We start from the raw sequence: 27,614 nt of genomic DNA, 5'->3' as shown, positions 1-27,614 counted from the left end.
AGAAGCCCGGCTGCAGGTGCCAGGCAAGGTGTAAATGCAGAACTCCAGCTGTCTTCCTAGGCAGCAAGCGGCTTGAAGAGCAGAGTAAATAGCCAGAAGTAAGAGCAAATATTGCCGTGCGGATGGCAGCGCTCTCTTTAAGCGGGGCGATTGGCACGTGCGGGCACGGCACTGAAGCGAGCTGCGGGGCCGTGCAGGCGGTGATTATCATCAGGGCTCATTCAAACGCCCATTCAGGGAGGCTTCTGCTCCGTGCTGCTCTCCATCAGTCCCCATTGTTTCATAATCCCGCTGTACCCGATGCTGTTTTTATCCCGAATAACTTTGCCGCGCTCGCTGCCCTCCCCGGTGACTAAGCCGGAGCGCGTTAGCGATGCATGACTTCATCTGGCTCTTTTCTCTCAGGTTAGCTACACAAGAGAAGCCTTCTCTGGTACTTGCATAGCACCGCTTCAGCTTCTTTGCAAAAGATCGTTTTAAGGGAAGGCACGGGGATATGTTTGCATCTGAGATCTCACTGGGAGGGGAAATAACTGTTCGCTCCCTGCTAGCATGGCAGAGCCCTCCTGAGCAGCTCTGCTTGGACAAACTTCCATCAGATGGACGGAAACCTTGCAGGAGCAGGACCAGCACTATCCGGGCAGCCAAGGGCTCTCCCCCGTGGATGTGGGCAATGGAGGGGATGCTTGGCCCCATCAGCTTTTCCTTCTGAGAGCACAGCCACAGCTGGCCAGAGGATGGGGTGGACACGGGGACTTCAACACAGTCACCCCCTGTCCTGAAAGCATCATCCAGCTTCGGAGCCAGGTAAGAAATAACTTATGAACAAGCCTGGATGGGAATTTGGCTTCCCAGATGTCATGGGACTGAAAGGCAGCCCCCAATGATGATTTGCATCCATCAGAAATCCCATCCCTGCCCAAGCCCCCATGTGCAGCAAACTGCCTCACCTTTTTTCTGGCTGGCCCCATCATCTCCCACAAAGCCTCTGCACTGCTCCTATCAAACCTCCAAATTAGGTTTCCAGGAGGAATTCAGAGCTTCCCCTGGGGTGGGCTGAACCGACGGGAGCTGGGTCTTGTTGTGCCTTTCTGCGTGCTGCACTTCACAGGTGGGTTTTTCACGTGGCCAAACCCTTTCCACCACAGTGAGAGGAATGCACGGCACAGAAATGTGTTGTCCTTGTGGGGTCTCAGAGCTGCTGGGGGTGTAAAATACAAAATATAATGTAAAACATAAAATATAATGCAAAATATAAAATGTAATGTATAAGACGTGGTCCTGGGAAACCTGCTCTAGGTGGCCCCGCTCAAGCAGGAGGTTGCAGATGACCTCCAGAGGTTCCTTCCAACCTCATCTAATCTGTGATGAACACATCTTACGTATACAGTGTGTAGGTGTAAAGAAAAAGTATATTGATTGTATAAATCTATTTTTACAACTGTAGAGTTTATGTGAGAGAAGGTGCCTCCTCTCTTCACCCCATTCTCTGGTGCCTGCAGGCTGCCCCAGGATGGGACATGCGGGATGGCCCAACCTGTGCCCAGGGGATCCTAAAGGGCTCCCCACATCAGCTTGAGGGGTACGTGCTGAAGCCATGAGGAGGGATGGAAACATAACCTCGTGGTTTGGGGTTCACAGCTCCAGACTGGGGTTCGGGAGCTGCTGGCTGAGCTCACAGCAGCCACTAAATCCTCCTCTGGAGCAGGATCTGGGTGAGGAGCATCCCAAAAGGTGCTTTCCACTGAGAAGCCACCTCAGGTGCTGCAGGATCGCTATGGGACCTGGGCCAGAGTGAGGCGTGGGCACCTGGCAGAATTAATCTGGGGACCTGTTTTAAATCAGCAAAAATGCTGAGACCTGAAAATAAACTCAGGAACCTAGGAAGGGTTTTTACCCTCGGTCTGAGCCTTGAAAATGCAGCTGGATGTGCTGGCCCAGCCCTAAAGCTGCTAGCATTAATACAGGCAAATGAGCCCCCTAAATAGAGAGCGAGAGAGGAAAATGCCAGAACCAAAAATAGCTGCATTTTGCAATTTCTGTTTTCTGAAGCATGCAGCTATACTAACAAGGATATCTTATGTCTGTAAGCCCTCCAGAAGAGGAAAGTCATAATGAAATGCTAACAAGTGTCTTATCTTCACTGAATGCGGATTCACCCGCTCCTAATTTTCTCATCTTTGTTAATGTGTGAACTGTTGAGTTCATTTCCGTATTTTCTGAAATCCTTATGCATCATCTGGTGCTGAGTTTTGTAGCATTGACTTCCAGTACATAACAATTTTGTAGCTGAGTTTTGTAGCATTGACTCCCCAGTGCACAACAACTGTGGAAGGAAAGCCCGAGCTCTGGCGCTAACTCACACAGCAGAAACTTAGCAGTGGCAGCCTGCTGATGCCACCAGCACAGCGGCCACACGAAGAAGAAGGGATGGCAGGAAGGATGTACACCCTCAGGATCACCATTACCTGCGTCTCATCAGCCACGGCCCTGTGGCAAATCCTCCCAGACCTCTTCCCTCTCTCCCCCCGTCCCCCCAGCCAGTCCCAGTTACCTCCAGCACCTCGGATGAAGATGGAGATTTGAGAGGAGCAAGATCTCGACGTTCTCCTGGGCAAGAGCATCAGGTAGGAAAACGAGCCAGGGGTCTCCTATATGCTTGAGCCATGTAATCGGCACCGGGAGTCTGCAGGCTGGGGGTGTACTGTCACAAAACACGCAAATCTGGTGCTGAAAAGGAGGAAAACAGGCCTGGATAAGAGCTTTATGAGATTACCATCGTGATGATGAGTAACAGGTGGCAAATGGCAGTGTAAATATTCGCCCCTCTGACTTTTTGCTGTTTGTCTTGATACTCCTTTCGCTTCATGGAAAATCAATATTTGGAAGGAATTAGCTAACAAGTTAAATTACACACATCAGTGTAAAAGTATTGTTCCTGCAATTAGGATGTGAAAAGGATGCCAATAACTTCCTAGCTGGTTATTTCAAAAATATACAAAGTAAAATAGCAAATGTGTGTTAAATCAAACACTCTGGTGCTGACCGATGACAGATCACCCAGGCTGGACAAGAAGCTTTTCCTGGGATGAAATGCCTTGGCACACCTTGCTGCACGTGCCATTGCTGAAGCAGGGACCCGGCATGGTTTCTTTGGCAAGAGTGATGCTGTCTGCCTTTGGCTTTCACCATCCCAAATTATTTGTGCAATCCCAGCTCCTGCAAGGGATGAGCACTGCCTGTCTGCCCCGGTGTCTCACTGCAGGGAAGGATGGCTCTGGGTGTGAAATCCAGAGCCCTGCACACCCCGGTGATGCTCCTGGTAGCTGCACAAGCCCAGCAGAGCTATGGCAGTGCTGTAGCTGACCTGACTGAGCACATCGACCCTGACTGAGCACATTTCCCTGTTGGACTCGGGCTCTGAGCATCATCTCTTTTTCCAGCAGGCCACCACAGTGCCCTTTGGCCATCAGGAGTCACCCCATCACCATTGGACACCCCATAGGTGGCCGGTCCCACGTCCCCAGCATGCTGCTAGATGCCCACGCCATGTGCTGGGGTTATCAGGAGCATGCCCAAAACCCCAGGGCTTCCCCAAAACCTCCTCCCTGGCAACTGAAGTTTGTCCTCAGCGTAGGATGGAGAGGTGGTTGGTGTCTGTCAGTGCTCAAGAGGCACTTGGCATACAGGTCACCAACTGTTGTTGCGTGCTGTTCCTTTCACCTTTTCCTCCCTCATTGCACCAAGACCCACGAACGACTTTAAGAGGGTGACTAGCATCCCTCAGCACTTCTCAAGGATGCTGTCGCCTCCTTGAAATAATGAATCCATGATTCATGGCAAGTAATTTCATGGTTTATGTGTGCTTCTCTGGTGGGTCTGGGATACGGAATCAGTCGTCGTCCCCGGATTATGTGTGTCTGTGCTGAGAGGCTGAAGGTGATAGCCACAGCGTGTCGCACCCACGCTCATTGCCTGCCAGGCTGGTGTGCGATGGCTAAAGGAGATGATTTAATCTTTAATCTCCCTGCTTTCTCCCCAGGGCTTGCTGGGGCTCACGGGAAGCGGGGATGACACGTGTGAAGGCAGAAAGGACAGCGCTGCTGGTATCGCAATGCCCTGTGCTGCACCTGCGGAGAGCCCAGCAAAGTACAACCCATGGTGAAACCTGGTGAAACCTGCTGTCAGGGCCCAAAGGAGTGGTCCAAAAACTGCATTTGAGCTGAACTGGCTATGAAGAAACCCAAGTGCAGCAGAACCAGCCACTGGTACTCTTTACAGGACTTGTGTCTACATCTAAAGACAGAAAACGATGCTCAAAATAAATTACCTAGCCTGTACTGGGTTCTTCAGTCAGCTGTTCCTCCCCTTTGCTGCTCTCCTGCTGCCCAAGGAGAGATTTTTATGGCCAGGGCACAAACGCTGCAAACAAAATTCTGTGGGTGAGAATGGAAAGCATGTGGGGTCTGCTGAGAGGACAGCAAGGGTTGGTGGCACCAGGGAAGGTGGCCAGCCTAGGTCTGAAGCCATCCAGCTTGTGGTCCTGCTTTGTTAGAGGTTGGCATTTGCTCTAGGTCCATTCTCTGTTCTTTGGCTTCTCAAGATGGGTTACAAAGCTGATTCCTTGTGCCATGGACACGGCTGGCACCCTGGGATGTCACTGCTGTGATAGGCTGCTTTGGACCAAAATTTGGGAGCATTATTCTGGGTGCTGCAGGCATTTCACATGCCCATCACTATGGTATCCTCCATGGCTCTGAGTGGCCTTTGCAGAGCTCCCCCACTACCGAGCCACCAGAAATGCGACCTGGGCAGCAATTAAAGAGAGCTTATGAAAGGCATCTGCCCTCCAATTCATTGGTTCACTTCTCAGCATCCTTTCGGGGAATAAAGTGGAACATGGGTGCTAAATAACGACCACTCTGAGGGATTTATTGCTATTTTAATGTTATATAAGTAACCTCCAAAAACTACAGTTCCGAATAACATGTGTATATTGGTCAGATATATCTAGGATATGAAGTTTTAATAGCTCCATTTGTCTTCCTGAATTGCATTTCTACTAGATTTACAAAATGTGTTCATATTTCACTCGCTCCCTACCCATATGGGTTTCTAATGATCTGCATAGAAATCTTATCATCTCCGGCTTAACTGCTGGATGAGGAAGTTAAATGTGAAGGGAAGGTGAACAGCGGGTGGCTCCTTCACCCCTCGTAACCTGCGAGGATTTCCCCTCTGGCTTCAGCATGCCCACATATGTTCCCAGGGCTCGATACCATCCAAAACAGTAACCGCAATTATTATCAAACCACCAGCAGCATCTAGCAAGAGCCCAAACAAAAACCCCGACGTGTTAGTTACCAAACCAGGTATTTACACCTAAATGCATCTCAGTCTTTTGCATCTCTGGAGGAAGCGGAGATGTTTATTCTGGCACTTTCCCCGCAGCAGCCTTGGAGGTTTTGAATACAGCAGCCAGCAGTCAGTGCAGGTTGGGTGCGCTCAGAGCAGAGACCCCCTGCGCTGCTGTCATAGCTGTGAGCTTAAATTAAAAAGCAGTTAATCTTTTGTAGCCTGGAGCACTGCTGTCTCTTCAAACACAAGGATGCTCTATTCCTTTTACACTGATGGAGCAAGGATTCACTCAGCATCCTCTATACAACTTCAGATACACATATACATACATATATTTATGTATATATATACACAATCTGATGGTGGCCACAGCGATGCAGAGTGCGGAGCCCGGGAACTTTCTAAGGGTGACCCACCCGAGACTGCCTCCAAACCATGCCCCTATTGCTTATGGTTGTTCCAAACGGATGAAGAAGCTTTGCAGGGCTTTTGGTTTTGCTGCTGTTGGTTTTCCTCCCTGCTTACATTTACCTTGGCAGGGCAGGAAATATCAAGTCACGTTGCTGCAGTTTTGCTGGAGGGCTTCTGGGAGGTCCTGGTGGCCTCTGGCTTATTAGCTGGCTCAGAGCATGAAAAATAGCCTGGGAAAGAGAATAATACAGACATCTATCCTTTTCTTTTTACCTTGGATCAGGTCCCTGACCTGGCTCACCACTGGCTTTGTGGCTGGAGGGGCGATGCTGGAAGGCCGGGCATCGAGCCCTGCCTGCAGCCTTCCCGTGTGCCACTCGTGGCTGTGGAAGATAAACAAGTCACTGCTCTGTGCTCATTCCTCCTGCCTCTCCCCGCCCCTCCTGACCAAATAAATTGGTATTAAATATCACTTTCAGATATATTGTAGTACCCACACCAGGCTGGCTCACACCTGGTTCAAGTCAGCCAGATTTTACATCAACTATGTTGAATCATCACAAAACGATCTGTGAGCAAATACTTGGAGAAAGCTCCCTCCCCTCTCAATTACTCTACAACCACATTTTTCATTTGTGTTGTGTTGTCATCATCATGCGTCAGCTTCGATACAGCATTGCCAACACTCGTTCTGCTTGAGGTTGCACTTTAAGTCCACTGCAGCTCAAGACAAGCAGCGAAGTTATTCATTTTCCTTTCCCTTCCCTTCCCTTCCCTTCCCTTCCCTTCCCTTCCCTTTCTCTATTTTTATTTTTTATCTTTTTTTCCCAAAAGCGACCTTTGGAGTCAAAGCTTCCCACCAGCTCCAGATCCTGTGACCAAACGTTTATGCAGCTCCACCTGTCTCAGCATCCTCCTCACACCTACCTGGGGGAGGACATGGGCAGCTGAGTGCCAGCCAGCGAGTACCGATGGCAAACGGTGTCCATCTTCCAAGGAGACTACGTGCCCACCGGCCCTGATGCTCCTGCACTGGGGATCATGTAGGGGTGGGCTCCGGGTGACCAGGAGATGAGGTCCATGTGGTGTCCTGCAGATAAGGTCCATCCATTCTTGGGGCAGCCTTGCAGGGTGAAGTCAAGGTTCGTCAGAAAGGCAGAGAGAGCTGTGAGCAAAGAAATGTCCCGTGTAGGTGATTTTTGCATCATCGTCCAATATCTTCAAACATTTGAGGCAGAATCAAAGATGAAAACAAACTCCTGCCCTTAACCAAAGCAACCCAGAAGGCTTCCCGTAGTGATTAATGGCTTCAGTCCAAAGGGGGAACACGTAAACACAGAAAATGAGGCCAGGATCCATTTCCCTGCCTCTCATCTTCTGTGTCACCATCTCAGTGGCATTTTACTGAGAAGAGTAATGCCAAATGGGTTCACGGTGCACGAAACACGTTTGATATCATTAGAAAGCCATTCAAGAGGATGAATGCTGGCCTACTTTAAAAAGTGACAACATAAAAATAGAGCTCCCTCGCTTGACACGTCTGGCCAAGTAGAGCAGATCTCTCTGTGTGCCCAGAAGATAGCTGTTTACCTCCGTGACTGAAATGAGACTCTCTCACTGAAGGCACGTACCCATCTGCTTAGCCTTATGCGCGTGTGTCGTCTGGTTCCTTCAGTCAAAATAGCTGTGCACATTGTTATTTTCAGAACTTAGGACGCTATTGCCATGGGGACCAAAGATCCAAATAGATCTTGAGAGCAGATCACGAGAGGTTTTAAAATAAAATTGCTGTTTCTGCCAATAATCACGTGAAACCGGCAAAATGTTTCAATGTGTAAGCTTGGGGGCTTGCTGCTTTGCTGACTTCTTACAAATGGAAGTTACTGAGACAATAATATTACACGTTGTTCATAACAACACGGTACCAAATGCATAATTATTTGCAGGCTTTAAATATGTAGAACCTCTCCTCCAAGGAATGGGACATGGTGGCAATAGCCAGCTCTAGTGGTACGTGTTGATAGCAGAAATATAACTACACTTGGATTTTCTCCCATTAAGGCACACAAAGGGAAGTGTGCCTTGTTCCAGGATCCCACAGCAGTGCGTCTGTGATGTTCTCTATGAGATATACTTACATATATATAATATATAATCCAGCAGAAGCTAAGGCTTGTTTTGCAGAACAGAAGCTACTGGAATCTGCCTCCACTTCTGTCGTACACTTGGGTGTAGCCTCTGCAGCGAACTCATCTCAGCTCTCACAAATGAAGCGAAGTCAGGGCCGGTTAATACTTGGATAGGAGAACACGAAAGAAAATCTGCCTTTCTCAGGATGCTGTAATCAGAGCTGCATTAACCAGGGACAGGAACAGCCTGATCTGGGAGGGTGCGGGAGGCACGGCCTGCACAACACACATGCAACAGGGAAATGCGCGTTGTGTTGCTGGCACCAAGGGGAGCAGAAGCCTCCTGAGCCACCCCAGTAAACCCTTGCCCTGTCTGCAGTAATTATTCATCTGAAATTGCCTTTGCTTATAGGAAAAGTTCTTAATCTGACTTAGTGAAAACACATCAAATCCACTTGAAGGCTCTTGATAACCTTCGATGACGTGAGTGCTGAAAACTGCTTTGGTGTCACTGCAATTCCACTTTGAGATATTTCTGATTAAAAATAAAATAATAATAAAAAAGCCTATTTCCTGCAGTGCAGGTAGTAAGTCCTGTAGCTCTCAGAGGCTGTGTTTAGGAGAAAAAGCAATTGTTGACGCGTGCCAAAATCTGAAACTGAGCATCATGCTTTGTATGGTGAGGTAGAGCCGTGGGGGATTGCCCCAAGCTCATTCAGTCTTCAGGACAAGGCTGTCTGGTTTGCAGCAGGTGGATCTTCTTCATGCTGGAGCTCACGGGCTGAAATGTTAACCTCTACCTGCTCTTCCCCATCCATCCAGGTCCCCTTGTCACTGAGCAGCAGTTTTTGGTCAAGGGGAGCAGCACCCACCGGTGGGAGCAAGCTGTGGTCTTCCCATCTTCCCATGGTGGCTGACTCAGAGTCCAAGAACTCCAGAGACAGCCAGGCTTCCTCTTTGCCATGAAGCAGAACCAAACCTCTCCTGCTCCAGAGGGTGAGCAATGTGGTACCCCATACCCTGTGACCAGGGCATTTAAAGAAGGTCTTCATTACCCTGCAGAGAAAGTTTCCCAAATCTGACAACATTGTTTACTTCGTTACAGAGCTCTTCTGCAGTTATCTCCCTTACAGACACGCTTCCCTCTCGCTGACTGCGCTGCCATATTCTGCACATCTGTAATGAAGAGAAGAAAGCAAACTCCCAATTATGCCAATTAAATTATCCACTTTGAAATATAAATTAAGAGAGCCATCCTGCAGACAGTCACTCCCAGGTCCTCAGGGACCTTTCCTGTAAACAGAATCCCTTTGCTGTCTCCTTCAGGCACAGTTCAGTCTGTGTCAGGAATTTCCTGGCTCTTTTTGGTGCTGGGGCTGGGCATCCCTGGGCTGCCTGTGCTGGAGGGTTTGGGCCACGGAGAAGACCTCTCAGAGCTGTTTTCAACAGGAAAACCAGCGAGCCCACTGTTGTTTTTTTGCTACTCGTGGTACAGCCCAGCCTCCTAATGCCTATATGCTAATGCCATACCCCAGGAGGCTGGTGGACCCCTGGCTCTGCAAGCTGTATCTCAGAAGCTTTTCTTGTGTCAAAGTGGTGGGTAGAATGGCACAGGCTGATCATTATCTGCCCTAAATCTGGGAGGTCTGGCCAGGCCCTGGAATAAGCCTCAGTGCCCCCTCTGGTTCTACAGCAGCCTGAAGCTCAGATGTCAGGAGAAGGAGACATCTTCACCCCCAGGTATGTGCCCAGGCACCAAGGATGACCTCCTCCTCCTGGGGCTGGCTGGGCCCAGGGCCAGCTCTGGCAGCCCAGCTGGCTGTCCTTGAATGGAAGAGCAAACTGTGAGGAGCCTTGGCAGGGACTCGCTGCCCTTCTCTCTGGAGCTGATTCTAAGCAGGGCTCTGGCCCTTGGTCTCTGCCTGAGCTACAATGCAGCTACAGCCATACCTGGCCCTATAACTCACCAGTGTGGACCCTGACTTGAGTTGGGACTGATCACTGTGGTCTTGTCTGGTGATCTGGGCTTTTGGCTACCCCTGGCTACTGTCACCCTACCAGCTCTGGCTTTTGTACCACAGGAGAAGGCCCTTGTCCACGAAGCCCCCACCCCATGTCCACCTTGCTGTCACCCTTGGCCCTGGTCCACCCTCTCTTACTAAGCTTCTCCCTGGTGGTGGGAAACAGCATAAGATGAGGAAACTCCGGGGTTTCTTGTGAGAATAGTGGAGGATGAAAGTGATACTCTGTCCCAGGAGGAACTTCCCCTAATTGTCCTGCCAAAGTGTAGACAAAGATGCTGAGGCAGCAATCTGGCTCTCTGAACACAGGGGGGCTGTGAATAACTGGAGGTGTTACGGTTCCTCCTTCACTAGAAATGTCCCCCAGCTTCTGGAAATGCTAGTGTAAAAGCCAGCTGTCACGTCAGCGCTGCTGTTCCTGGTCTGCAGATAGCAAGGTCTGCATAAACCCAACCCCTGGGCTGCTCACTGGTTCTCCTAAAGCCAGCTTCATACCTGCTCATCCTCCGGTTATTCGTGTTCCCCCAGAAACAACTTCTCCCAGTAGCAAAGCCAACCCTCTGGAACTGTCCTGGCACAGATGTCCTCTTCCTGTTCATCAGAAAAGCATTAGAACAAGAAAAAAAGGTGATGCTTCCCCCAACACTTCCCCAGGTTCTTTTTTCAGATGAGGGGTTTCCAGACCTGGCTGTGTATCTTTGTACACAGCCACTTTCCATGGGCTTCTCTTTGTTGGATCTCTCGCCTCTCCTTCAGGCATGTTGACTTGTAGCACCCACAGTACTTCATGGCAGCCTTTAACAAAGCTTGAGTCTTTACCAGGATTTACTTCATGTTCATTACTAAGCCTTAGTCACCATGAGGTAAGAATATAACTTTCCCTATGAAGACAAAATTTGACTTCAGTGACAGAAAGTACTGCAAACACACAGTAATAGCCTCCCTCTATCAGCCAAGGGAAAGCAATCCCCAAAAGTTAACACCTGATGGGAATTAGGGAGTACTTGAAAAGCAGCAAATTTTATAGAGAAAAGCCCCCTCCTGCTCCACTGTGCCAGTGGTCTTACGTTGTCATGGCAGTCTTGCAACCCAAGCCAGAGATTCTTAGGTATCCCATTTTGGGACAGGTGAGCAGGACATGAGACTGCTGAATGGTTTAGGTGATCTTGGAGACTTAATTAACCATCCTTGCATCTATCTGTGATTAGAAGTGGCATGATTTTATGGACTGGTTTTGACAGACAATTGAGCAGCAGCGGTTTGAGACCATACCACCTCACCAGCTGCCCTGCTCTTCTGCTGGGAGCAACAGGAGGCACCCACACCTCCTTCATGCCACGGGTCTTGGCTTCAGCTACCTGTGAGTGTGAATAGAGAGAATGGGGAGCTGACACATGTTTTATTCACCTCTCCTGCCTTCTGACAGCCACTAGCAGGGTGGGACTGGCAACAGGTCACATCTTAAATCACCGCACCTAAATCTCCCCAGGCCTTCTTGCAGGGACAGCCAGCAAGAGCATGATTTAGGTTCATCACATTTCTTTCACATGCTGGTTTTCTTGCAACTATATCAACTGGCAGATATAGGCAAGACTACAGACTGCAAAAGAGCAAGTGACTGGCTACCACAGGAGTAAGCAGCTTCTGACACTGGGTTCTTGAGGTTTGAAAACATGGCAATATCACCAGCTGGGTCAATTTGTTCAGCTGAAGCCAACAGTTTGTCCCAGAAACAAGCACAGCTCAACCCTGTTCAGTCATAGGATACCCAAAGAGCTGTTACGGTCCCTCATCTCTGAATTGTTATGAAAGATTCTTCCTCCCCATGGCTCTTTAGTGACAAAATTTATGTTGTTGGGGCACTGAAGGCACTCGCAGACCTTTCTGGCCACAAGCAGCCTCCCTTCTTCCCCTTACCTCTTTCAGTGGCCCAGGAGCCCCATTTCAGCCCAGCACACCAGCCTACCTCAGGGCCCGTGGCCAGGCAGGGCTGTGGTGGAGCTGGAGACCAGCCCTGCTGCGGCACTGCTAGGGCAGGGACTGATGGCCCTAGGGGGCTGAAATGGAGTGGGAGGGGGCAGCTCAAGGCCTTGACATGTACCTTTCAGGTCTTGGTAGCCAGGAACATGTTAATATGAAGCTCTTGTGTTGAGGAAGAATGGCTAACCTGAACCACTGGGTTCATTCAGTTTCCAAAGTAGCAAAGCACTCGTAGTATCTGTTAATTACAGTGCCAAAAAGTAGTACTTGCTTAACTACATCAAAATGTTTTCTCTCTGAGTAATGCAAGTTTAATTATGTAGTCATGAGCACCACTTTATTCAGGCAATAAAACTGATCAAACTACCACGTAGCTCTGTCTAAGAGGTATTCAATACCTGAGGGTCTACTAAGAGGAATCAAATGCACTACGGACACTCCAATAGTCTTATATCATGAGGAGGAAGAAATGGGATAGAAAACACATCGCAACGATTGCATCTATAAATTTTATCTATCTGGTGGAACGGGTATAGATTTATGGATCGGTAAATTGAGTTGTCGCAGTTTGGGTGCTTTCAATTTCTTATTTGTAAGTTTTCCATGTTACCTCATGCGTTATATTGAACAAAGCTCCTTTGTTCATGCCAATGGCGAGCAGCTCCTGCGGAGGATAACTGCAACACCCCGTCTGGCAGCGACCGAGCCGGCGTCGCTCTGATGTCCGAGCGGGTCTGAGTAAGCCACAGCTGGCAGCTGCAGCCACCTTTCTTGGCGGGTAAAGCAAAGCTCTCAGCTACTGAATCTGCTTCGGCAGCTTTGCTGAGGACAGCTGGGCAGCTGGGTCCAGTTCCCATTCAACACCGCAAGCGTCGGGCCCAGAAGCCACCTCTGACATGAGCTGTCCTGACAAACGCCGTCACACTGCTCCTGCTGAGTGGGCTTTGCCTGCTCTGGGCGCCTCCTTCTCTACCACTGCTAGTAGTGGTGGTGAAGCACCCCCAGGGAAAAAAATAGCAGGAAAATGCTGAGAGGGGAGTGTGTCAGGAAACTGCGTGGATACAGGAGGGATGGAAATGATGGAAATGCTACACCGGTCCCTTAGATACACACATTTGGCACACAGCTGAAAGGCGGTGACGAAGCACGAGTCTTTCAGTCTATCCCTCTGCAGCAGGCTGCAGGCCTCGCTATGGCAGAGCAGGCAGCTACGGGTCACTGCCATTTCGGTGACTGAGGAAGGGCTGGGGGATTGAGGAGCTGAGTGATTAGAGGGGGACGCTCTGAAAATGGGGTCTGTGGGGACGTGTCGCAGGTGGCATGAGGCAGGCTAGGTGCGAACATCACACATTTTGGGGTATTTGGGGGAGGGGGGGCAGTTTTTCTTGGGTTTTATTCCTCAGAAATAGTGTTTCATGGCGGCCTTGGGGCTTAAGTAATTTAGACGGCTGTGTGGGGGGGGTATTTTTTGGTCACAGCGGGCGTGCTGCCCCCCTCAGACACCAGAAGAGCCCCCGAGGAGAGGGCGAACGCCACGGCCGCTCCCTGACAGGCCGGGACCAACGGCTCCTCCCGCTCCACGTGCGAGGCCGCCGCCCTCGGGGGAGGGGGCGGGCGGGCAAAGAACTACACCTCCCATCATGCCCCGCGCCCCGCGGGCAGCGCGGCCTCTCCGCAGCCCGGGCGGGGCGGGGCGGGGCGAAGCGGCAGAGCCGCGCCGCCATTGGCCGAGCCGCGCCCGCCGCTCTCGCGGTCGCTAGGCAACGGCGCGCGCGCCCGTGCCGTTCCCCCCCCCCCTTCCCCTCCCCTCCCACCACCGTGCGCGCGCTCTCGTCACGGCGCGTCCCCCGCCCCTCGCGCGAGCCGGAGCCGCCGCCGCCGCCGCCGCTGCCGGAGCCGCCTCAGAGCCGCCGCCGCCGCCGCCATGACCGACAACGCCGCCGCCGCCGCCGGGCTGGAGAACCACCGCATCAAGAGCTTCAAGAACAAGGGCCGCGACGTGGAGGTGGGCGGCAGCGGCGGGGGCCGCGGCCTGGCCTCCCTCCTCCTCCTCCTCGGCGGGAAGGAGGAGGAAGGCCGGGTGGGGGGGGGGGGGAGAGAAAGGCCGGCGGTTTGTTCTCCTCCGTCATGAGGGCGGCGGCCCCCGGGGGCTGGAGAGGAGCACAATGGGGCGGCCGCCGCCGGGGGGGGGGGGGGGGCGCCCCCGGGCCCCGCTGAGGGCCGCTGCGCCGCCTGCAGCCGGCCCTCGGGCTTCGTCTGGCAATATTCGGGGGGTTTACGCGCTGTCTGGCCCCAAAACCCCGGGCTGGGGGGGGCATCGGGGGGCCCCTTCACCCCCGGGGGTCCCCTATTACCCTCTGGCCTCCTCCGGCCCCCCTCGCCCCCCAACGGCCTCCATGGGGGCGTCCTCGGTGCCGGCCCCCATCAAAACCAGGGGGAAAACCCCTCACCTTAAGGTTGTGGTTTGTGGTTTTTTTTTGGCGTGATAAAGGGGAATAAAAAAGGGGTGTGTAGGGGTTGTGCTGGAATCCCACTCCCAGCCTGGTGAGGGTTCGCGGGAACGGGGAGCCGAAATGTGTGTCAGTTAACTGCCGGGTTCTCCTCAGGGTGCTCGCCTCGCTGCTGGTAACCCACTGCGATATTGTCACCGAAATGCACCTCTGTCATCGATCTGGCTGGGGCTTTAGCCCTCCGAAAGCACCTTTCGTGTTTGAGCAGAATTCACACCTCTGCTGCTATTGTTTGGGTGGAGACGGTTCTATGCGGGTCAGCCTTGGCAGCAGCGGTGCCTTTAAGATGACATTCACCATGTAAACTATTCCCGATTTTCGCTTAACTTAGTGACAACAGGGCTTTCTTACGGATAATATTGTCCGCGTGGAGCGTGTTAACTTCAACGCTCCTGGCTAACGTTAGTAAATCCTAGCAAGTCGCTAAAAATTACCCATCTTTCCTTTGAGCGGTTGCTTTTCAGGGTAGGAGGAGGCGTGGTGGGTTTCTTTTTCCCCTTCTCATCCAGCGAGGCTCTTCCTGCTGCTCCTCATTCATTTTGTCCTTGTCTCATCTCCCCGTGTTGCTTGCTGGCTTTGTTGCTGCTTCCCCAGCCACTGGCCTGAATCCATCGGAGCTCTAAACAGGGAAAGGTTAGGTATGCTCATGCCTAGTGCGAACTGATCTGTCACCCGTACTTGCTTATGTTATAGCATGCCCAAGACTGGGGGAATTAAATATCCGCCTCTGTGGGGGGGAGGAGGAGAATTGACTGCCTAAGCTCCTCTGGAATTAGTTAGACCAGACCGGCTAAGGTACCTTAGCTCTCAGGAGAACGTTTCCTCCTGAAGTGGAGTAATTATTTTGGAATAGGGTATTTGCTGTTACGAAGAAGTATATCCTCTAGGGTTATCTTCCAGTATGCTGACTGACTTCCTTTTGTAGCTGAGCCTAAGACTTTGCCAGATAACCACGTTAACGGTGCCGGAACCGAAGCTTTCACCCGTGCTTCTGAAAAGCATTAAAATCAGAGAAGCACGTTTCTTCTGGGGGCACCAAACAGGTGAAACTCAGGAGTAAGTAGAAGTTGTATACTTGGGCAGGTATGCTAAGTGAATTTAGGTGCATTTCTCATCATCGATAGGCTTCTAAATGAGCCAGTGTCCTTCATGTTTTCCAACACAATCCATATGTGATTTTTTTTTTACCACGCCTTCTTTTTGACTTTTTTTTTTCTAACCATGGTACTTAGTCAAAAGTTCAGAGTATTCTAAGTAAACTTTAGGTAACTTGGGTATCTAGAAGTAAAACCAGGTAAGCTAAGTTTATAGCAGAGAATGAAGGAGCCCAGCAGGACCATATAATTGCCTTTACTTGCTGTGCTTCTCTTGAGATACTATTAAGCGCTCTGACAATGTGCCTGTGTTTAGGGAAAATAATCAGTTCTCCACCAAACAGTTCTTTCTAAATCAAGTATTATACATAATTCTCAACTGTCAGCAATAAAATACACTTGTTTCGATGCCTGTGCTTTTGTAAGGAGTGTTACGTAAAGATCCTGCCTCCAATTTTCTCGTACTTTGAAAACCAAGATGAGAAGTGCTATCACTGATCTGCATCTACACTTTTTGTCAGATTCCACCAATGAGGAAAAAAGTGGTTAGAACAACGGAGTAATAAATCATGGTCTGGTATCTAGATTATATCCTTTGGAAAATCTCAAATATTCAAGGCCGTCTGTTCTCCGGTTCGGTTTGAAAACTGTTGTTTGAGTCACCTTGTGCCTGGAGACAGTCCCTGCCTTTGAACTCATCAGGCTTGAATGCATTTTAAGAGTACCTTAGTAGTCTTCCTTTGGCTTCTAATAAATACTGATGAGTTGTTATTGATCCCCTCTGGGTACAGACTATTATAGCAGACCAAAACACTCCTTTAATTTGTAGTTAACTCATATTTTATTACTGGGTTTGCTAGGCCATGATCATCTTTGCTTTTCGTTAATGCAACCGTAAGGGAAACAAAGGATTAGTAAGCACTTGTTTCACGTTAAGACAGGCCTTCGTACCCTGTGTGACTTCTCGCTGGGCTCCTTTTCTAGGACCAAAGAGAAGGATCTGCTGGGCAGGTGTGCATGGACTCCTTGACCGGCACAGGCCCTCTCTGCTTCTCTTGAGTTTCAGGTTTGGGTGGACGTTTCTCACCTTGTAGTTGGCTTCTTGTGTTCATGAGGTAGAGTTGTGCATATAAAGCTGGAGTTCTGATTTTGAAGCATTAATACTAAAGGCATTTATCTCCAAGCAAAATCAAATGCCAGAAACAAAGCATTAGTCACTTAATATTAGCTTGCGATCTCGCTTTTATTAGTGAGGCTCTTCTGTTTTTATAGGCCCTGAGATGTGATTAGCAGCAGTCAGAGCTAACCTGAACCAGCAGAGCTGGGCGATGAGGAGCCAAGCGTCTTCATGAGGACCAACAACCTTCACAACAGTTTCTCTTCACACCCTTCTCAATTTTATATTCTCCAGGGATAGAAAGGGCTTTTTAAATCGTCCCATGGATGGTGAGAAAGCTTTCCTGTGTTGATCACAGGCATGTAGTCTCAAGTCTCAGTGGGTGTTTTTCTAAATGTACAGTGCTGATTATTCCAATACAATTGGGGCTTTGCAGGAAAAGATTGAACAGTTGCAATCACTTAATTTGTAATACCCCTTGTATCTGCTGCCTTTATTTGTTTATAATTACATCCAAGATAACCTAGCTTTTATAAAACCGAACTTCAGCCTTCTGATTTTTCTGTTCACAGTTTTTCAGCGTCATTCTTTACCTGGTAATGTCCTTCCTGCAGCTTTTTACTCTTCTGACTTCCTGGACCAGAAGCTTGTTACCTGTTCTCTATGGCAAATAGCAGGCACTGATCTGTTGGCTCGCTGTCTCAGTGTTTAAGTTGGTAGATCAAACAATTCAGCCCATTTCTTTTTATCAGGATCAGTCAGCATCCTTGGCTAAAACTGAGGAAAAAATCATGATAAACTGAGATGCTCTAATTTGTAGGACTGTCTGTATGACTTACTGTTAGTTTTTGTGTGGTGCAGTGAGACTATGATCATGTAATTAGCAAAATGCAGACTGGATCAAAAGTAAAGTTCCCTGAACTCCTGTAAAAAAGAGGCAGCAAGTGAGGAACTAGTATGTTATAGCCTAAATAACTACCTGTAAAAACTTTCTAATGACTGGGATTAAAATTTCCTTTTTGTATGCTTGTCGTGCCTCTAATCACAAGGCAAAATAATGTAAACCTTCGGTATCTTGAATTTTTGTTGTTTGATCTGTAGGATGAACCTCCTGAAATTTGTTAAAGGTTATTAACCAAAAGGAGGCATAGCTAACCTCTCATCTTCTACCTCCCAGTGCTGTATTTGATTTTAAGTTACAGAGGTCATGGCCACTGATGTCTTCTCACCAGTTACAGTTTTCTGGGGCTAGTTGTATCCCCTTTGGGGCCAGCTGTATTACCCTTGGCCTGGGGACTTTGCAGGATCCATTCTTACTCTGTACCTTCAACCTCCTGACCCTATGTGAGGCAGAGGAAGATACTGGGCTTATCCCAGATCTCCATCATCAGCTCGGGCATCTGCAGTGTATTTACTCCCAGCTATTTTGCAACAACCCAGGTTCTTTCCAGAGCTCACTTTTACAGGTTGGTCAGCTTTCTGCTTCTCTCTCCACTGGCACAGGATCTAATACTGGCAAAAGAAAGGTTGGGAGGGAATAGGGCTGGACCAGCTGATTTAGGTTGGTTTAGGTGACCGTGGGCCTGCTGTCTTAATAGCCTTGCTGGCTTGGTGAAGCTCAGCAGTCAAAGTGAAAACACAGGTATCAGGTAGCTTCCTGCTGGGAACTGCATTTAAGGTAAAATCTAATACTCCCGTGCAGAGCTTCTGAGCTGTCCTGCAGCTTCTTTATTAGCCATTCAGGCCAGTATACCCTTGGGAGAATGCAGGTGTAAGTGTCTGCACCTTGGAAAGAATTACTTGGGTAGGAAATAAGAGGCATGTGTGGGAAGCCTCCTTGCTTGTTGTTGCTGCAGAATTTTGTAAACTTTAGTTAGTCTGCAAGTATAAAGCACAGTGCTGTCAAAAGTTCGTCACTCATGGCAGAAAACAAATATCTAATGAGTTCTCTTAGATATACTGTCTTATATTTTCCTTGTGAAATTCCAAATCAACTGTATGCATTGCCTAAAAATGTTTAGAGACACAGATACCTTGGGAGGACATTATTTATTTTAGAAATACCTGTGGAGAAAGCAATCTGGAGATGGCATCTCATGATGAACGTAATCTTTGTAAGCTGATTGGGGTCTGTGCTTGCTGTATTACCTGATTTTTGGGTGGTCTTGGGGGAACCCAGGAGTTGGACTTGATGATCCTTGTGGGTCCCTCCCAGCTTAAGATATGCTGTGATTCTAGGACATTATTGTTAGTTGTTTGTATAGATACATCAAGATTTAGGTAATCTTCCTTTAATTGCAGATATATATTTTTTTAATTCTTTGGTATGTTTAGCTGTTGCTCTGGTATCCCTAAAACCTCTCCCATTAAAGGGTAGGTTTTTAACTTGTGAATTGCCAGGAGCAATATAACTGTCATACTACTTTTAAGAGCTCTCTAACTATTCTTACATGAGTTCTTTGAGATTTTCATAATGTTTGTGCAGTTCTAGCACAAATCCAGGCTTGAGTTTAAAACTGTGTTATTAAACTGTTCATTTAAAACTGTGTTATTTGAAGAGGCAGCACTTAGGAGGATATACCAGCTACAACTGGTGATCAGATTTGTATTTATTGTGAGGTTGGAAGTGGAATTAGGCACCTTGTGTACGAGATTATAGCCTGAAGAGGCAACAAGCTGGCTGAAGCTGATGGGACATGTGAAGGAATTGCCAAGTAAACTAACATGAGATGCAAAAGAACTGTAAACCTTATATATTTTCCAAGAATACAGGCTATTAATTGTTTCTAAAATACCTGGCACTGTGAAACATTGATGCTGAGTTGGTATTTATTCCTAGGTACTTCTGTAAGAGCAGAAGCTGTGGGCTTTGCATTCTGTTTCTGTTGGTAGTCAGAGCCAGTTTCTTCCAAGAAGCTGGTCCTGCCTCGGAACTGGCGGTGCCTTGGAGTGGGCTAGGTGCAAAGCTCTTCATGTTTCTTTTGATTTGCCCCTTTAGCTTCCTGTGCTGGCCTGTCACGTCCAGGAGAAGACAAGTGGTGGCTCAAAGTGTTGTTGGCATGGAGGGAGAAAGCATGTTTGGGGTGGTGCTTGATGTCGGCTGCTTATCCCTTTGCTATCAGGCTGGTGCCATTGAATCTGCTGAAGAAGTTCTGTGCTCTTTATCCTGGGTCAGCTGACCCTCGTCTGTCTCTCAGGTTAAGCAAATGTTACCGTTGATTTTGAGCTTGGTTTGGTGTGTGTGCGTTTAATAAAGTGCAGAAAGCACAAAATAGGAGTATGTGCTGCATGGATGGCTGCAGAACCAGAGGCAAAATGGGTATCCTTCCCCATTCAGCCACCTCCTGCTGCATTACTCATTTCCCTCATATTCTGTAATGACTGTGATCAGCCCAGGGTCTCTCCTGTGTTTTTAACCTTAGTAATTGTCAAGTTTAGTAACAAATGGACTTTGGAGGCAGTGATGGAAGAGGTGATTTGCAAAATCATCTCGGAGAAATGGCTTCCTCATAGTTAGACTTGTTAGCCTTGATGGAGGTGTATTTTAATAGTGCTCAAGCCCCACTGCAAACTTGCTGGTGCAGAACCCAGTCAAAGCTTATTTGCATGAGGATAAGGTGGTCAGACAAGGTGTTAGGGCACCTCCATTGCCTGATTCTTGGAGATGCAGTAAGGGATTCCTGGCTGGGCGTAGCGTGAGATTGCAGGTTTGAAGTTCTCAGCATAATCTAGTCCTTGCCTTCTCCTATGCATCTGCCATCTAAGTCCCAGTATTGATGGAATTACATGGAGATGTTGTAGCTCCCTCCCAGGTGAGTCAAGGTCACCGTAACCAGCAAACACCATCTTTGCGTGCAGGTTTTTGGCATCAGGGTCTCTTGATTCTTTGCATGTTCACAAATGTTGGATGCAAAGTTAGAGGTGGTGATTTCTCTGCATCGAAAATCTGACTTGTGGCCAGGTAGAGACTGCTTTCCACACCAAGAGCAGAACCTGAAATGAGCTCCCAGCCAGGAATTAGCAGGATCCTGATGACCACCATTCCTCAGGTGTGCAAGGAGCACACAGACTGTCAATGTGAAGAGTTCGTAACATGGAACAAGCAGCAGTCAAGAACAAGCTTGCAGGCAAGCAGAGGTGTTTAAGGAGCTCTGACACAAGTCCATCAGAACCAGGCCACTTCTGGTGGTCTAAGCAACTTCTTAGGGCTAGCTGGTACCCTTTTATGGAAGGGTAAACTGCAGGCACCTCAAGGAGGGAACCTTCAGGCAGTAGAAACATTAATTCAGGTTCATGTCATGTAGAAAAAAGTGAGGTAGAAGAATCTAGAGTTCATGACACTGCAGTGATTGCATTTGGAGGGGCAGCTGATAGGGTTCATAAAGGATCGTGGGATGTTGCTGGGAGTGTATTTTCCAGCTCCCAGTGCTCCATTTTCTTTCAGACTTGTCAGCTGGGTCTGTTTTCTCTTGCATCTTGAGCAGAATGATCTCTTCGTAGATTTAATTAGGCAACTTGCACATTTAATTTTTTTTGTGCCTTTTGATTATGCCTTTCAAAAATGGGGGGGGGGGGAACAAACATTTCATTTGAGTCATGTAACAGTAGACCAAAAAAACTTAGGATGGTTGAATACAGTCTAGCTCTCTAGGGACATTTTTTTTTTCATGGCACCTTGTAAATGTATGCAAATTGCAATTATTGTTTCCCATTTTATAGATGGGAATAATTGGACTTTTTTTTTTTCCTCATTTCACAGGGAGGATGCTTATTAATATATCGTGTGAGGTACTTTGATATTACAGCTGAAGACTGTTCAGGTGTCTGGAGAGGGAGTGTCATTGTTCAAACACGGATTGTACAAGAAGGTACCTAGCTGGTATTTGGCCTGCTAGCTGTTCCTTCTGTTACAAGACATCTAGGTTGTTGTCCTTGGCCTGAACTGATGCTTCTGGAGGGGATGTAAGAAAATAAGTTGCAAATTCAGTGTCTGGGTTACAGACCAGCCCCAGAAAGGGGTCTGCCAACTTCTGGCTTAAAGGGGGAGGCAGCTGGGGAGAGTTATTCTTTGTGCTTGTTTATTTCATTTAAAGGAGGGGAAAGGGGAAACTAGTATAAATATTGGACAAGCTTAAGAATGTCTTATCTTCTATGACAGTTGCCACAGAAGTCCATGAGGTCTCTCTGACCAAACACTTCATTTTGTAACTGGTTATTGAAAGTAGTCACCTACAATGATGACTTCCTTAGAAATTCCAGGGGAGGGCAGAGCTGGGGTCGTGTGGGGAGAGACCAGGGCAGCACAGATGCTTCGCTTCAAGGAGAGGGTATGCTTCTGGTTCCAGGAGGCTCTAAAGCATCTGATGCACGGTTCTTGCAACACAAGGAAATCATAAATATCTTCTCAGTGTTTGCACAACTGAACGGGAATTCGTATGCTGGCAAGAGCAGATTCCTGTAACCTAAACCTGTACCGATGTTTTGAATCCTTGGATGTATTTAGTGTGTCCAGAAGCCTTCATTTTCTAATTTATTTTTTTTTTAATGAATAGGAATCACTTGTTACTAACCTGTCTTGATCACCCAGTGTTCTGGGTGTCTGTTTGGTATATTACAGTGTCCAGATAAGGCAGATCTGGCACCACTGTAAAAATCAAGGAGAGAAGGGATAACTCATCAGAGTTAAACTTAATTCAGCATGCCTTTCTGTTTCCAAAAAATACAGGAAAAGACAAAACGCTTGCTACAGGTATCCTGCAGATCAGCAGCTTCTTTTGGGCTGACATAACTCCAGTTATGTTCTTCAAGGCTGGCCCTTTGCAAAGTCGGACTTGTCAAAGCGAGATGTTGCTCCAGTCCCTTGGAACGCCATGTGGACAGATTGCTTTTCCTGGTAGGACCACAGGACAAAACTACTGCTGTGAATTAGCTGGTGATCCTTGCCTGCCTGCCTGTTGTCCTGAGCAAACAACCATTGTGCAGCGATGAGTTAGCTTGGGGTTACCTGGAAACTTCAGTTGGACTTAGGTGGAGTCTGCATTAAATCTTCCTCTGATGTCAGAAGAGGTGTGATTAGTGGCGTTAAGATTTCCATCTGAATAGAAATGCTGTGAAACTTTTTACTAGCTATAATAAGCCTGATTCACACCGCAGCAGAGACTGGAAATCTGTAGGTGCATGGTGATGTTGAATGGAGAATTCCAGCTCTTTTATGCTGTATTAAAACACCAGGTAATGTTGATTGTATTCCGGGCTGCTTCATGTCCTTCAATATCAGTGCAATTTGTGCTGAATGCAGCCAGCTAAATTGCTTTGGGTCTGGTCTCCTGAGAACGCTGATACATCTGTACTTGTAAACCAGGTAATTGGTGTATGGAAATGAAAACAGGAGTGCTCACAACTCACTGCTTTGGTCGTAGCTCAGTACATAGCTTAATTGCAAAGAGGGGATATCAGGACCTTGAAGAGTTTCCTTACAAAACAGGTGGTTAAAAAATAAACTTGGCAACCGCTTTTCTGCCAAGATCACTTGGAGCAATAGAAGTGGGTAACATGGATGGGCAGCTTTGTCTGCTTCCGTAGGGCTTTCAGGTGACTCAACACCATGAGCAACAATAATTGGAGGCTTGTGGCTTTTCGTATTGGCATGCGTATCCGACTTTAGTGAGTCACTGCCCATCACTAAGTGAAAGAGTCAGTGGGTATCTGATGCATCCAGTTCTCTGAGACTGTCCAGGTTCAGCTATGTGAGTTATCTTGCCCCAGACTGGCTAACAAAAAGCAGCTGGTGTTCATTTTAGAGGCCCCAAACTGGGGAGTAAAAATAAAAAAGTGTGGTAACTCCAGCTGAAAAAGTAGTTTTTCCTCAATGGCCTTTGTGAGTCCCAAACAAAACAGCCTGTGGCATCAAATAGAGTATACACTCTGCTCCTCATGTCCCTAGTACTGCATGAAGGGTTCCTAGCCAAAAGGAAACTTTATTCTTGTAAGATTCTGCAGTGCACAGAGAATCTGAACCAAGTTCTAATACTTTCTGCAAGGTAATATGTTTTCTTAAAAGAGGAACAAATACCTTTAGGGCCAAACAGTCATCAAATGAAATAAAATTCTTGGATTCTCATGACAGTGTGCAGGTACGTTGTCTTATTTGGTTGCTTTGGTGGAGCTGGTGTTTGTGTTGTGGAATCTGTGCACCCTGCCTGCATTTCTAACCACCTGGGTGGCCTTAATTTCATAGGAGCTGTGATAACAAAGCCAGAGGTGGCGATGTGCTGATGTTGTAGTCTATATGACTGGGAAAAAAATCACTTTTTCTTCAAAGAATAATTTGGAGTTTTATAGGAGTACTTGGTAATTAGTTAAATCTCACAATTGGGTGTGAGGAAGAAGTCTGCTTTCATTATGCACTGGGTGTGGGAGCATGAGGTTAGCTAATTATCCATGCTACTCGAACCTAAAGGAATAAACCTAGCAGGAAGGCTTAATTCTGACTAAACATTCGGTTTAGTTTGGCAGGGATATCAAATCTTTTGCGTGTCCGAAAGAAATATGGGGGATCAGTGTCCACATCATTGTTGGTTTCAGTTCCTCTAGTTTGAAGTACTTGCATTCACACCATTGTGATGCTATCCTGAAATTTTGGCTTAATAATCCCCAAACATTTATTTAGGGTATTATTTTTGCTTGCAACTCTTCAAATAGGCCTGTGTGCTTTGAAAATGTGAACAAGGAGAACAGCAGCATCACCTTCTGTCAGCGTCTCTTTGCCTGACACTTTGGCTGAAGCCAGCTCTGCCAGTGAATAAAACAGTATCATCAGGTGAAGCGTCAACTTTGAAAGCACCAACAAAGATATTCCTATTCAAATACAGAACGTTTAACTTCTAATGTTAACCAAAGATAGGCAGCTGGCAACCTTAGTCATCTCAAAGGCTGTATACAAACAAATATTTGATTTTTTTTTTTTTTTTTTGTCCTCAGACCAGAACCAGCCCAGCCCCTGGGGCTTTTGCATTTTCATGTGCATCGCAGTATTTCATGTTTGCTAAAAGGCCTGAGAAGGAATAAGGGGGCGAAAAAGGCTAGTAAAAATTCTGGGGAAGCAGAGTGTTTAACTTCATCAGTGCAAACACCTTCTCTCACTCTATTGCACCCATAGCTACCTTGTAAACTATTTTAAACTATGCTGTAGGGTATGATCGTATGCAAGGGGGGGAGGTATTAGTTAAATCCAGTCCAGCTGTTGGAAGTGGGCCAGTTTTTCTTCAGTTAGGCAGGTGGAAGCAGATTGGAATTGACTTGCAAATGCTAAGCTTTTCTGGTGCCCTGTATGTTTAATCAAGCTACCTTACTCTCCCAGCTATGCATTCAGGGCAGCTCTTGCCCGTCAGCGTTTATATTCTGGTTTTCTGAGCCTGGTTCCTTTCATGGCGAAAGGCAAGAGCAGAAGGGAAGAATTTAAATGAACAGTTATCTTTTAATGAAGTTTGTAGACCCTGAGAAATTAGAATCGGTCAATGGATTTCTTCCCTTGTCTCCACTTAATAGCTGAAAATTCAAAAGCAACTAAATGCATGTCTTATCAAAGTTCCTGAAAATATGCTTTGTGTCCACAGAATTGCCAAAATTGATATTGGTGAGTGGTGTTTGTCTTGTCCAGATGAAGCTGGCTCCTCTGTTCCAGGACTAGCAGGGATGCTGAAGCCTGCTGGAGAGCAGGAGCGGGCAGCTGGCAGTATTGCTGCTCTGGCTTGCCTAAAACATCTGTGTCCTGCCTCTCCATCTCGGAGGTTTTCTGGCCTTGCTCCTGTTGCAATGGACGTGGTGTGTAAATGCGCTGATTAAAAGATGTCACTCGTCAGGTATCCCACTTAACGAGGTGGCTGGTGTGGGGGAGCACCACACAGCTCCAGATCTTGTTGTTACAGTAGCAGTGAGATTCTGAGTCACTAAATGCTGGCTTCTCTTTAATCTCCCCTCTGACATAGTTATAGTTAAAATGGTTAAAAAGTTCAAAATTTATACCATTTACCATGCCAGTTTATTTCTTTTAATGTAAAGAGGATTTATGTTGTTAAACACTGTTCTTGAAACTTTGTTTTTAATTTGCATTAAAAAAATCTTTATCCTTGAATAGCAAGGGGAAAGTAATGAATTCAGCTTCTCGCTGGTTGTGTCATTCACACATGTGAATTGTTTGGGCTTTATAATTTGTACCTCAACTGGAGATGAAGTAATCTTACCAAGTATCCAGAATTTCTTCTGTTTGAAACAGATGCGTTTCGGGGACTTTAGAGTGCTTTTAATCAATTAAGATTGATTTTTAGGTACAAAGTAGAAACTTGAGATTAACGGAAACCCTAAGATTGTTTCCAGTATTTCACTGCGTGTTGAAATCGAACTTGCATAAAACAGTACCAAAGTCTTAAGTCCATTCCTGCTCTCCCGTTAGCCCTTTTGCTTACAACTGCTGTGTCTCAATGCTTTTGTCCTTTTGAATTAGCCTGAACTTTATGCTTGTATAACTTTGGTAGGAGTGGCATGTGTATTTTTTTTCAGGAGAAACACCACATTACATATATGCTAGAGGTATTTGGAAAACTTACTAATTTGTTCTGATGTACATCAGACTAAAATAACTGATTAGTTGTTGGATTCCTTGATTTTTTTTTCCTTTAGTTTACAGAAGCCGTATGAGTTGCCTTTTCAAGTAGTTTAACTTATTGTGCAGTTAACTTTTACTGAGAGCAAAGGCTTAAGAGGCCAAAGAAGCTTGCTTAAGAGACTTAATTCTCCCTTTAGAAGCTTAATCTAAATGCTATCCAAAACTTACAATACTTTTTTTGTTTCTTTGCCACATGATTGTGGATGGGCCATCATAAAGGCATCAATTGGTGCTATTGCAGCAGTGATACTTGCTCTTTAACCTGTAGTGAGCATCCTGTGCACCTTTGTACAGGGTTTCACAAGCAGGACTAGTGAAGTACATGTGGTTGAGCCAGAGGGTCCCAAGTGTTCAGTCACTTAGAAATGCTTCCTTAAATGTGTTGGTGGCAAGGGTTGCTATTACGATGGTAATTCAGAAATTTGTAGGGTTATCTTCAGCCACTGCTTCCTGCTGTCAAGAGTTCCATGTTTGGTTTTGTCATCAGGGACCATCTATCAACTAAAAAAGTGGGAGAAAAATTTCCTTCCCCAAAGGTGGCTCTGATATCAAGCTTTGAGGTTGCTTGTCTTGTTGGAGGAGAGATACCAAAGTTGAAACACTGATCTGAAGAGAATCGTGTTTTCTGTAGCTTCTGCCCATTGAGGGTATCAAAGGCTGTTTTTCAGGAACAGTAGCATTCTCTGAAGCCACGTTTTTGGGCACTGATATGTGTAAACTGCTTTATTTTCAAACCTTGTTCTCTTAACAAATTTTGATCTTCTGTCAGCTTAGTATTGTTGTGTTCTGTATCAGCCTGAAATAGGGTTCCTCAATTTGTTAGGTTTGACTTCTCAGCTCTTTCTGACCATTATCACAAGGATGGAAGAGCCTAAAAAGCAGCTATAAAATATTTGAATTCAGTTAGGAGGAGGTGCAGTTGTAGTCTTTAACACAGCAGCCCTAGCGTGCCCAGTGACTTTGTTTGCTGCCATCTGAAATCAGTTCCAGTTTTGGTCCTTTGGATCTGGAGGTTATTTCTCTTTGAAGTGGAAGGTGTCAGGGGGAGACTGTTGGCATGTAACACTTTGCATCTGCCTTTGGAAGAGTATTCAGAAATGCAGGGTGGAAGCGAGAACAGTAACTTAGCAAACAGCATCTAGTAGGCCTTTTGTTTTTCTGGATTATTTTATAAGATAAAATATCAAGGAACTTGACATTAGAAATACAGCTAAACATCTATGTTTGACTTGATTTTATTTTATTTTTTACTATTTTGTACCTTGAAAGTGGGGCATTAATACCCCCGTGCTTAGGAGTGGGGTAGATTCAGTTCAATTTCTGTAGGAAT

General features: G+C 47.0%; 1 protein-coding gene and 1 long non-coding RNA gene across 2 annotated transcripts in view; one reads left to right on the top strand and one right to left on the bottom strand.

Moving 5' to 3' along the window:
* Positions 1-3,200: 3,200 nt before the first annotated feature.
* Positions 3,201-6,370, bottom strand: LOC118159357. The gene is made up of 3 exons (XR_004747086.1): positions 6,043-6,370; positions 5,381-5,538; positions 3,201-3,326 (listed from the first exon to the last, which is right to left on the bottom strand). It is a non-coding gene; the product is annotated as an uncharacterized LOC118159357 (long non-coding RNA).
* A 7,363-nt stretch (positions 6,371-13,733) lies between these two features.
* Positions 13,734-27,614, top strand: part of KPNA3 (karyopherin subunit alpha 3) — a 50,825-nt gene continuing 36,944 nt past the window's right edge. The window contains exon 1 of the mRNA XM_035323269.1: positions 13,734-13,904. Within this exon, the coding sequence (XP_035179160.1) occupies positions 13,824-13,904 (81 nt within the window). The 5' untranslated portion in view covers positions 13,734-13,823. The remainder of the gene's footprint in view (positions 13,905-27,614) is intronic.

The sequence above is a fragment of the Oxyura jamaicensis genome, chromosome 1, assembly GCF_011077185.1.
Source record: "Oxyura jamaicensis isolate SHBP4307 breed ruddy duck chromosome 1, BPBGC_Ojam_1.0, whole genome shotgun sequence".
Classification (NCBI taxonomy): Eukaryota; Metazoa; Chordata; class Aves; order Anseriformes; family Anatidae; genus Oxyura; species Oxyura jamaicensis.
The sequence above is the reverse complement of the archived record's forward strand: the minus strand, read 5'-3'. Positions and strand labels throughout refer to the sequence as shown.